Here is a 12,615-nt window from a genome sequence, read left to right as displayed (position 1 = left end):
AATATTATTTATTAATATAATAATTATAACATCACTGTAGCGATTTCCTTGTAATTTTTGTGAATAGTACTCATATAATAATAATTTCAAATTATTTCTAAAAAACTGAAAACATTAAGCAGCAATTGGTTAAGGAAAATATTTTTTTTATTTGTTATTTTTATTTTTTGAAAATATTTGTGAATTTTAAAAAACATGTTTAGGACACAAAATAAAAATTTGTTTTCAAAAATAAAAATTATGAAAATGTGTTTGGTATTTGTATTTTTATAAGTAAAGCAAATTACTTTAAGAGAAGTTAATTATGTAAAACGCTCAAAACTTAAAAGCATTACATAATACAATGGGCAAAACATTGTACAAAAATTGGGAGAAAAATCAAGTGTACTAATTAAAATATATTGATTCAACCAGATCAAGTGTAATATTAGTGAGATCAAACCTATTTAGAACAATGCTTGTATTGAAGTTAACATGGAAAAATCATTAAACGAATTATATTGCTGTAATCTCAACTACAAATAAAAAAAATGAAATAATCTTCCTAATAATAATGGATAGCAAAATCCAAAATTATCATTCAAACTCCATAAATCCACTCAGATCTTAGAACAACCCCAAAACCAAATCCTCAGTGTCACCAGAAACCAGCCTTCAATGCTGCAAAACCACTTGTAGAAGCAATGTCAGGATCCTCAATTTCCGTCGGAGAAGGTGCTGAGGAGATTCTAGTGTATTTGTGCTCCTGACTTTTCAAACTTAACCTTGGTTTTTCCATCCTTGTGCTCTGCAATTGGGTTTGAGGTATTACAGCTTGCATAAGCCTCTTTGGTCACTTGCAACACTAAGTCTTTGCCACCATCATGTTCCTACACTAACAAAAACACCAAAAAGTAATTAGAAAAACTCAAGTAAAAAACAGTCCCACAAAGTGAAGCGCATCATCGTATTAAAGCTCAGAAAAGGTAGATTTATTACCGAAAGGGTTGCCAATTCGAAAATGGGAATTTTAAGCCTATTTGTTGAGAGAGTCTGATTCAGAGGATGGGATCTTCCTAGCGTTTGTCTTCCCATCAACCAAGATTTCTCTAACATCTGTAAAGCTTACAAATAGAAACAAGAGCACCAAAGAAGTTAGCCTTCTTGGAAAAGCGACCATGGAAAATCAGGTTTTGGAAAAAATAAACAAAAATAGCAGTGGAGGAAGTGAAACAAATTTGGATAAAACTGCCATCGGAAAAAGAGAAGTGAAACAAATTTTTGCAGAACAATCTATTCGAAATTAGGACTTTTGCCCTAAAATTGAAAAAAAATTTAAAGTCACGTGTTTTCATGTTCTCCATTTCTCTCAAACATTTTTATTGAAAACATAGAAATTTTTTTTTTATTCTCTAAATTTACTCTATTTTCATTTTTTTCCAAAAAAGAGTTTTTGTTTTTTCAACTTTTTTTCACTTATTCTCTATCTTTTATGAAAATAAAAATAGAAAACAGAGATATTTTCATAAATTAAACACACATTTATTTTTTAATTTTCAATAATTTTCAAACTTTTTAAAATTTTGCTTTTCAATTTTCAAAAAATAAAAAACAAAAATAACCTATCAAACATTTTTTATTTTTAATTTTAAAAATAAATAAAAATTAAAAAAACCGAAAATATTACAGACGACCCCTAAATTTTCTTCCTTTTATATATATATATATATATATATACATATATATATATATTAGTACCATGCAATGCTTGTATATATAGCTATTTAACATACATAATATATGTCAGGTGGAGGCATGATTCCTTGAATGATGATAGTGTGATGATGATCCATAGAGAAACCGACAACTCACCGGTAAGAGGAGAGAGAAAGGTGTGGAAGAGAAATGGTGAACGCAAAGGCAAGGTCCCACACCCACCCTAGGAAGTAAAGGAGTTGGAAAGAGACTCTCTTCTGTCCTTTGAGAATTTTGAGAGCTATATATAAAGGCTGGGGCCTTCCATTCTTCTTCAAAGGGAAAACAAAAGCCTCAGGAAAAACTCTCTTTTTGGCTATCCCCACTCATACCGCAAACACAACCCCCCCCCCCCCCCCCCCCCCCAATCCTTTTCTTTTTCCTTTTGTTTCTTGGGATTCTGAAAATCTCATTAAATGGTCTTTACTTTCTCACCCCAGACCCAATCTCTGCATTCATTTCACAATTCTAGGAGATTTTAATTGCTCTTTTTTTTTTAATCTTGCTTTTAATTTGAGTACCCTTTTGTTAAGCTGCTGCCGCTGCTGCTGTTGGCTGTTAGAAACAAAACATGGGTGGTGACAAAGCCATCAGTCTTGAAGAGATCAAGAACGAGACTGTTGATCTGGTAACTATTCATTTCCATTTTTTTTTTGTTGCATGCAATTTCTTCTTTCTGATTAAAAAAATTGGGTTTTTTTTTTTTTCTCAGTTATCTAAATTTCCGTCTTTTGCCGAGCTGTTTACTTTGTTATCTGTGAATGAGATCTACAAGGGGCTGCTTTTTCAGCCCATGTTAGTGTTTTTCTCTTTTTGGTCTCTTAGGCTTTCCCCCGTGGCTTAGATGAGTTAGAGCGGGAGACTCATGGAATTTCTTTTTCATTTTCCCAACAAAAGTTGTTCACTTTGCCGTACTGATAATGAAAGAAGTAATATTTTTTAGCCCCTCTCCTTCTCTCTCTCTCTCTCTCTCTCTCTCTCTCTCTCTCTTTAACTCTATTAGTGAAGGCCCTTTTCAATAGCCGTTTTGTTTCACAAAAATTTCACCCTTTGATTAAGTTGATATCCAAATTATAAATTTGTTGAATTTAATGTCTTTTAGATTGGAAATTGGAGGTTTAAAAGTCAAACAAATAATCCGATTTCGTCAAAAAAAAAGTCAAACAAATAGAGCTGTACCATGTAGTACTAAAATGGAGAGAGGTCCTCTTCTATCCATGTGACAAACATGTTAAAAATATTAATAAATATGAAAGTAAAGATATTGTCTGATTTTGAATTGTTGGAATATTTACAAATGATATAAAAATAACAAATTTATAATTTTATCAACAAATCATTTTGGGTCATATATAATCAAACTGAGGAAAAAAACTACTGGTATTTTCTTTCCTTTTTTTTTTTTTCTCTAGTCAAAATTGGATGCAAACATGTGAAAAAGAGGGAAATGACATGGTAGTGACTGAGTTGGCTACATTTTAATCTTTTCCTTAACAACTATTTTGATTAAGTTTTTTTGTCTGTGTTTTCATTGAGAGTGGTCTGCTTGTTTTGTTAGTTTGGGAATTTCAGGTGCTTTTCTGTGGTACGTTTGTCTTTTCCCTCTTTAGAATTCAGATTTTCCTTTTTCTTCTATTTTTTGGACGTAAAAAAGAGAATTTTAATTCCTCTCTCACATTTAAGGGCGCTGACACTACCTGCCCTTTCTCTTGGATTCATCAAATCCTCCCTTTCTTTGTTAATTTTGTTAAATATTCTTCACACAATCAGTTAATTTTTTTTACTATGTATAAAAAAACTAAAATTTTATTTGAATATGTTTGCTCTAATTTTGATACACGGTACTTAGAATGGAGCGTGGATTACACGGACCTATCACATGTTGAAAAAGTGGGGACTGTCCCCATCTCCTGACAATTGACCTTTTTGATCGGCTTGAGTCAACGCTTTTAATTCATATGGGTAGCATCCCGAGGCCCCGAGTTATAACCCAATGAGTCACGAGTCCACTCGGTCCACCTGACCTATTCGGCTCGGAAAAATATTTATGAAATTTCGGTCCAATATCATATTCTAAGGTTTATCTGATGCAAATATTGTAACTATTAATAAGACTCAAAATGATTAAAAATTAGATTGTTTGACTTTTTTGTGGTAATGTTCTTGCTTTGCAGGAAAAAATCCCAATCGAGGAAGTGTTTGAGCAGCTGAAATGTACCAGAGAAGGATTGACGTTGGAAGAGGGAGCCAACAGGCTTCAGATTTTTGGTCCCAACAAGCTAGAAGAGAAAAAGGTCTTACTATTATTATGATAAGGATACATCTTGACCTTAAATTGCTTAAAGACCTAATATTGATTGCTCATAATTTGGAATATTATATTTTTAAATGATCAGGAAAGCAAAATTCTCAAGTTTTTGGGGTTCATGTGGAATCCCTTGTCATGGGTCATGGAAGCTGCTGCCATCATGGCCATTGCTTTGGCTAATGGTGATCGGAAGCCCCCAGATTGGCAAGACTTTGTTGGTATTGTTTGTCTGTTGGTAATTAACTCCACCATCAGTTTCATTGAAGAAAACAATGCTGGCAATGCCGCCGCTGCTCTTATGGCTGGTCTTGCCCCAAAAACCAAGGTAAAAGCGAGATTTATTGATACCCTTTTTATGCAGGAGTTATTATTATTATTATTTTTTACTGAATGACAGCTAAAAGAAGGCAAGTTCTCATGCAAGAAATAGTCAAGAAAGATTCTAGATGTTTTAAAACCGTTACATAAATTTATGCACATGGTGGATGATCTGATGGCTGGTTATGTCCAAATGCATATGTCAGAAAGTTTGTGATGGCTAAGAGTTATTTTAGTGATTTGAAGGTTTATTTTCGTTTTGAATATAATGAGATTGATTGTGAATTTTAATGGTGGTAAAATATAGGTGCTTAGGGATGGCAAATGGTGTGAGCAAGAAGCAGCAATTCTGGTTCCAGGAGACATCATTAGCATTAAATTGGGAGACATCATCCCCGCTGATGCCCGTCTTCTTGAAGGTGATCCCTTGAAGGTTGATCAATCTGCCCTAACAGGTGAATCACTTCCCGTGACCAAGAATGCCGGGGATGAAGTCTTCTCTGGTTCAACTTGCAAACAGGGTGAAATTGAGGCTGTTGTTATTGCTACCGGTGTTCATACCTTCTTTGGGAAGGCTGCACATCTTGTGGATAGCACCAACCAAGTGGGACACTTCCAAAAGGTGCTCACAGCTATTGGAAACTTCTGTATTTGTTCCATTGCCATCGGTATGTTGGTTGAGATCATAGTCATGTATCCCATTCAGCACCGCAAGTACAGGGATGGTATCGACAATCTATTGGTTCTCTTGATTGGTGGTATTCCCATTGCTATGCCCACTGTTTTGTCTGTGACCATGGCCATTGGATCTCATAGGCTGTCTCAGCAGGGTGCTATCACCAAGCGTATGACTGCCATTGAAGAAATGGCTGGTATGGATGTCCTTTGTAGTGATAAGACAGGAACATTGACACTTAACAAGCTGAGTGTTGATAAAAACTTGATTGAGGTGTTTGTAAAGGATGTGGATAAGGAGCATGTTGTCCTGCTTGCTGCAAGGGCCTCTAGAACTGAAAATCAAGATGCCATTGATGCTGCCATAGTTGGAATGCTTGCTGACCCTAAGGAGGTATACCAATTTCTTCTCTCTTCTGTTTCTGTTACTTGATTCTGCTAAAAGGCTAAAATGAAAAGAGAAATAGCTCCTAGATGAGTATTTATGTTCGATATGCTATTCATACAGGCAAGAGCTGGTATTACAGAGGTTCACTTCTTCCCTTTCAATCCTGTGGACAAGAGAACTGCTTTGACTTACATTGATTCCAATGGCAACTGGCTTCGAGCAAGCAAAGGTGCTCCTGAACAGGTAACCTTATTATTATGATTTGCCGCTGGTAATATAGGAAAATTTATGGGGCGTTTTGTGACTTAATTGTTTCATATCTGTTGACAGATCTTGGCCCTTTGCAATGCAAAAGAAGATCTTAAGAAGAAGGTTCATTCTATTATTGACAAGTTTGCAGATCGTGGTCTTCGGTCGTTAGCTGTTGCAAGACAGGTTTTTCTTGAAATCACGATGTTCTAATCACTGTTCTGTTATACTAAAATTGAAATTTCCCCTGACCCCTGATCATTTGCTATACATTCAGCAAGTGCCAGAAAAAACAAAAGAAAGTGCTGGTACTCCATGGCAATTTGTTGGTTTGTTGCCTCTGTTTGATCCTCCAAGGCATGACAGTGCAGAAACCATTCGCAGAGCTCTTAATCTTGGTGTTAATGTCAAGATGATCACGGGTAATTGAATCCTTTTATAATTTCATCTATGCACAATTCCATCACTAGTACTTCATTCTTTGAGGCAATTGCTCACCTATGCTTTTGTATTATGTCCAGGTGATCAACTAGCCATAGCAAAGGAGACTGGCCGCAGACTTGGAATGGGAACAAACATGTATCCATCTGCTTCTTTGCTAGGTCAAGACAAGGATGCAAGCATAGCAGCTCTTCCTGTGGAAGAGTTGATTGAGAAGGCAGATGGGTTTGCTGGCGTCTTTCCAGGTAACTGGTTTTGGCATTTTGGCTATTCACGAGCAAGGAATTTTTCTTTCTTTTTTTATTCACAAGCAATTTACCTGTTTATGACACTCACTTTACAGAGCACAAATACGAAATTGTGAGGAAGTTGCAGGAGAGGAAGCACATTTGTGGAATGACTGGAGATGGTGTTAATGATGCTCCTGCTTTAAAGAAGGCGGATATCGGTATTGCTGTGGCTGATGCTACAGATGCCGCACGAAGTGCTTCAGATATTGTTCTTACAGAACCTGGACTGAGTGTCATTATCAGTGCAGTGTTAACTAGCAGAGCTATTTTCCAGAGGATGAAGAACTACACTGTAAGTTGCTCTCTTCTCTTTAAACATAATCTAAATATTTATGCTGTATATTTTGCAATGCATGACTTTGCTTTCTTTACTTTGACAGATCTATGCAGTCTCCATCACAATCCGTATTGTGGTAAGTGCATAACAAATGATTTTATATGAATTAATTATTAGTAACTTCAAGCTGCAGGTATCGATTCATATATGTGACCTTTTATTTCTGATTTTGTAGTTTGGGTTTATGCTTATTGCTCTCATCTGGAAGTTTGACTTTTCTCCATTCATGGTTTTGATCATTGCCATTCTAAATGATGGTGAGATTTTATAAAATGTATTATTACGTAATGCATCTTGTTCTTGTTTTCTGTCCTTAACTGGCTTGAAACAGAGTATTAACACCAGTCAATTTGAATATTACTCAGGAACTATTATGACAATCTCAAAGGACAGAGTAAAGCCATCTCCCTTGCCTGATAGCTGGAAACTGAAAGAAATTTTTGCCACTGGAATAGTTCTTGGAGGCTACTTGGCATTAATGACTGTCATATTCTTCTGGGCTGTGCATGATACTGACTTCTTTTCGGTAGGTGGTGCTGAAAGTTTGCAGTTTATATTTAGTGAAGGATTAGAAGTTCATTTTTTTTAATATTTCGGTTTAGTCTTTAACAGTTTCTATCCATGAATGCAGGACAAATTTGGCGTTAGGTCTCTAAGGGACAAGAAGTATGAAATGACGGCTGCTTTATATTTACAAGTGAGCATTGTGAGCCAGGCTTTAATTTTTGTGACTAGATCACGCAGCTGGTCATATGTTGAGCGTCCTGGACTGCTATTGGTTTCTGCATTCATTATTGCACAGCTGGTAAGAACTTACTTTTCCATATATCCAATCTCGAGCACGATGAAAATATGTATCATACACTAAGCTAATCAATGGTTTTTGTTAGGTCGCTACTGTGATTGCTGTATATGCTAACTGGGGATTTGCAAGGATTAAAGGAATTGGATGGGGATGGGCTGGTGTCATATGGCTTTACAGTGTTGTTTTCTACATTCCACTGGATCTAATGAAGTTTGCCATTCGTTACATCTTAAGTGGAAAAGCTTGGCTCAACTTGCTAGAAAATAAGGTACACCTATCTTACATTAGATTACTTCAAAAAAATAAAACTTTCCAACCAGTTGTTTGGTTTACTAAACTGGCCCTGTAACAGACTGCATTCACCACCAAGAAAGATTATGGAAAGGAAGAGAGAGAAGCTCAATGGGCTCTTGCTCAAAGGACATTACATGGGCTTCAACCACCAGAAACTACTAACCTCTTCACTGACAAGAGCAGCTATAGAGAGTTGTCCGAGATTGCTGAGCAGGCGAAGAGACGTGCAGAGGTTGCAAGGTACAGATTCAGTTATTCTTCCTAAGCATTTACAAACTACCACATTGAAATATTTCTTTGAAGAACCAATAATAGCTTAAAATTTTCGTCTTTGTAATTTAAATCTGCTGGCACAATTATGGATTCTAGTTTTAACAACAAATTTTATTTTCCTTGTCCGCTTATAGGCTTCGAGAGCTTCATACCCTCAAAGGGCATGTCGAGTCAGTGGTGAAGCTGAAGGGGCTGGACATTGATACCATCGAGAAGCATTATACAGTTTAGAAACTGGAACAATGCTTGAAGCTAAGGTTGCAGTTAAATGAAATATGCAGGCCATGAAGAGAAAGGAGAACTGATTAGTTTAAACTTCCTAGATAGGGACAACATGTATGGGGTATAATTTTCGTCTCCTGTTTGCTTTTTCCTTTCTTATGTAATACAAGGCTGGAAGAAAGGGTTGTGTTTGGTCATTTCTTGCTCCAATAAGGAGCCATGTAATGTTCCATGTTGCACGGTTTCTGGCTTCAAAATCTACTTTTACCTTGGGTTTTCTATGGTCTTTGATTCTTGTATACGCTCTACATTTTTGGTTGCGCAAGGCTAACTGCCTGGCAACTATTGAATGCCAAAAAATAATCGGTGGTTGAAATTCACGTCAGTATATCGAATGAACAAAATTGAAAACGAGCGCACGGTTGCACCATACTGTAGTCGTCACCGACCATTTTTGGATGTTGCCTTTTCTCTTTCTGGATAAGTGATAGGTATTTGCTTCATGCAAAATGCAATCCATCAGTGATGATGCATGCAGGTTTTTGGGTTCCGTGGTTGACTTGTTTTAAAGCTGCTATTTATATATATTTATATATATTTTTCCTCTAACCTTTGCTGTAATATAACCTTCATAGCTGCTGCTATGCCTATATGATGACCAAAATATCAGCAGTACGATTCTTTTGTCTGTGGGAAAAGCCCACTTGCAGTACTGTGTCTGACTAAGATGACAAACTTAAAGTTATAAGAAAATTAAAGGCCGTGGATAATATATCCCATAATTTCAATTCAACATCTTCTAACATTTGTCAGTTTCCAAATCAAAGACCTATCTACGTTTGCTTTTGCTCAACAATTAATTACTTTGGAGCAAGGATGAGGATCACAACTTGAAGCAGACTTTCAAAATAAGACAAAACCTAACCCATCCACAATATTAAGTGAAAATGTGAATTAATTTGCTCAAAGCACGAATAATGATTTAAAAAAAAAAAAAAACCTGAGTATTTGTCCTTTCATAAGAATCAATTCAAAATTATGTTTAAATAATTAAACTCATAGTTGGACGAAAATCATTTGCATTCATCATTTTTGCTTCGTTTTTGTAACTAAAAATAACTCTTAATTACTTTAACTATTTTTTCTCTTAATTTATAAGTTATAAATTAGATAAGGTGAGAATTATTAAATCTACTTTGCATTCAAAGATTGTGAATGCAACAACTGTTTTTCTGATCATGTTGGGTACAATCATAAAAAGTAATATTTATTTTCTTTATATTTTTTTCTTTTTTTTTTTAATTTTCTTTCATTTTCCTAATTTCCTTATTACTATTTTTACACAATCATATGGTTGTACTGTAGCAAATTATTCAGACTATTTTTTTGTCTTAGATTTGCACCCACATGAGGCTTATATAATGAATACAAAACTAGCAGTTAAAAGTGAAGTCCATACATTATTAATGAAATTTTTTAATCATATAAGTGGAGTTAAAAACATGAGATATCACACTTTTTTAATTTATTTTTTTATTTTTGAATATATTTAAAGATATGTGACACTTTATTAGTTTTGTTTATGAAATTTAAAATTTTCACTATGTGTTAAATAATTTTTGGATTCAAAATATACAACTTAAATTTTTTTTTTAAAAAAAAAAATTTATCTAATTCTTTAATAATAGTGTTGAGTTGACTAATAAATCTTTACAAATTTTACTCTCTTGTTGATAGATAAGTCCTCGCGCTAACACGGTAACTTGAGACACCTCCTTCCATATCTGCAAACAACTTGTATACTTGTTTCACTATCAGGCGGAGATAAATTAATTCCCTTTTCATCTTTCAAAGAAAATTTTTTTGGTCAGGTTCAGAGTAAATCAAAATTTTGAGGATTGAAAGATTAGAAGAGCTGATTGGGTTTGGAGCTTGGGGAAATAGGATAGATTTGATTATAGAAAATGAGAAGGGAAAGGAGAACGATGTTAAGTTTTAATATAACTCAATGTTTTGCTCAAGTAAAATAAAAGAGTCATATGGACAATTTTGGATCTTAGATTAGTAATTGAAAAAACAGTGAAGATTTCCAAAATAGTTTAATAGTGGAGAGGATTCTTTCCCAATTCATCTATTAATTTGTTTAATTTTTAAAATATTTTCATCATATGACAATATACTGCTATATTTTAAATCATATTTTTTACATTATTTTTCTTATTTAAATCATATTCTATACAAAAGAGGGAATAATCTTTTCAAAATCATATCACTTTTTCAGTTTTTTTTTTTTTTTTTTGGTTTTTCTCTGATTTTTTGGATTGAAGTTCTTAATTTTTTTAATTAACTTGGATTGATTCCAATTCAATCACGTGTTAATTTAGACGAATTTTTAAGTTTGATAGGATTTCGTCTCATTGAATAACGATTACTCCCTTTATTTCATTTTTTCTCGAAATTATATCTTATTTAAACACTTAAAACTTTTATTTTTTTATATTTTAAAATCATTTTTGATAATTTTTTTAGTTTTAATATTAATACTATGGAACATCAGTTTTATAAAAAAAAAAATTAAAAATTTAATATTAAATACACTAAAATCAATATATATTTTTTTAATTCTGTAAAAATAGACAAACAAATAGGGAGTGAGGAAATAATAATACTAATGAAATGAAAGTAATCCAAAAATTAAATCAGAGAATTAACATTGTGGTATTCAATGATTAAGGTGCATTTTGTACCTAGCTTTTATACCTGGCAGAACTTCTTGAAGAAATTAATACATGCATACATACATGTTTAAATGAAAAAGGAAATTTAATTTTAATTAAACTATATTAATCTTTTAAAAAGTCTGCATTATAATTTAAATGATGCTTTCCAGATTGATTGCATGCCTTAGTAGAAATTCACTTAATTTAGCTACAAAAAATGAAATTAATTTAATCAATTTATTTGTACCACGGATGTAAGAATATTCACCTGTAACTCAAGACATGAAATATAACTTCCCAATTCACTTAAAATTTCATAATCAATCATCATCTCATTCCCTCCTGGTAAAATATTCCTTAGATATGTCAACCTCCTACTAATCTCCTCCTCCTCATCACTTTCCATTTCTTCTTTCATAGTTCCCTGCTTCATTCGATCTATTTTTTTAGCCCCTTTGGATCTCTCAGGCAATGTGACAAGAGTGATGAATAAAGGAAAGAGAGAGAGAGAGAGAGAGAGAGAGAGAGAGAGAGAGAGTCTGTTGTTACCTTCAACTGCAGAGAAGAAAAAGGATGGAGAACAACTGTTTTTGTTTAGGACGAGCAGCAGCTTGAGCATATAGGTAGGTCTTATATTATAAATAAAAAGGAATGGTAATTGGTGATGCGGTAGAGTTGGTAAAGTTCGAATATTTCGTTTATAAGATCTAGATTTAAATCTCTTTATCAATAATTCCTTTCAGTGAATGATTTATAAATTCAATATAAATTCTCCCTTTGATTTTTTTCTGCCATAAAAACCTCCCATCGCCTGAACATTTTAGACAAGAAAAGGAATATATGTTATATGTACAAATATGACCTCTTATTTCAGTTAAGGTCACCCCCTCCTAACCCACACACAATCACGCTCACCAAACCGACTTTGACATATGGACTCCAGCTAATATGAATTGGGGTGGTAAAGAAATTCAATCAGCAAAAGTGATAGAGTCCAAAATGAGGAGTTGATCACGGATGGACGGATGGTGGGGATGGGGGTATGTTGAGATGCTGAGAATGGGATGAGGGGGACGGGGGTATGTTGAGAGTGGGCACATGGCCTCACATGCTGCTTTTGCCTTCGTTTTTTCTCCTACCTAAGGAGGCCATGTGCACTAAGCTACAAAACAGCACCCTAAAGCCCCACTATAAATGCACTCACATGACTCCTCTCCTTAATTACTTTCAATACGATTTTCTCTTTTTTCATCTTCCCCATTCAATTCCATCATCCTTTTCTCCTCTCATTTCAATTCACCCAGCTCATGTTCCTGCTATATATTTTCTTTTTATGTCCTTTTTTCAACCATCTTCGTGCATATGCAGATTCTTTATCTATCCCCTATTCCATCTGACAAAACCTTTTTGCCAACACCTCCAAAGGAAAATAAACTTAGCGTAGCTAATAAGACGAAGAATCAAAACAACCCCACTTATTCCTTTCCTTGTTTATTTGGCCTTGTTATCTCTGATATACTCAGTTAATGCTCCATTGGAAGAAACAAGAATCTGTCTGTCA

At 34.2% G+C, this 12,615-nt stretch overlaps 1 protein-coding gene across 1 annotated transcript; it reads left to right on the top strand.

Annotated features, from left to right (window-relative positions):
• The first annotated feature begins 2,010 nt into the window (after positions 1–2,010).
• On the top strand, positions 2,011–8,620 carry LOC111285659 (plasma membrane ATPase 4-like). Its single transcript, XM_022875211.2, has 16 exons — positions 2,011–2,362; positions 3,909–4,028; positions 4,131–4,367; positions 4,668–5,429; positions 5,544–5,666; positions 5,754–5,858; positions 5,950–6,094; positions 6,194–6,358; positions 6,457–6,695; positions 6,784–6,816; positions 6,916–6,997; positions 7,106–7,266; positions 7,372–7,545; positions 7,631–7,813; positions 7,898–8,079; positions 8,247–8,620. Exons 1-16 carry the CDS (start codon positions 2,306–2,308, stop codon positions 8,341–8,343), a joined length of 2,865 nt encoding a protein of 954 aa, XP_022730946.2. The 5' UTR covers positions 2,011–2,305; the 3' UTR covers positions 8,344–8,620.
• The last annotated feature ends 3,995 nt before the right edge of the window (positions 8,621–12,615 follow it).

This window comes from Durio zibethinus, chromosome 6, assembly GCF_047325235.1.
Source record: "Durio zibethinus cultivar Kanyao isolate XHJ-2024 chromosome 6, ASM4732523v1, whole genome shotgun sequence".
Lineage (NCBI taxonomy): Eukaryota > Viridiplantae > Streptophyta > Magnoliopsida > Malvales > Malvaceae > Durio > Durio zibethinus.
This window is presented reverse-complemented; position numbering and strand designations above follow the sequence as displayed.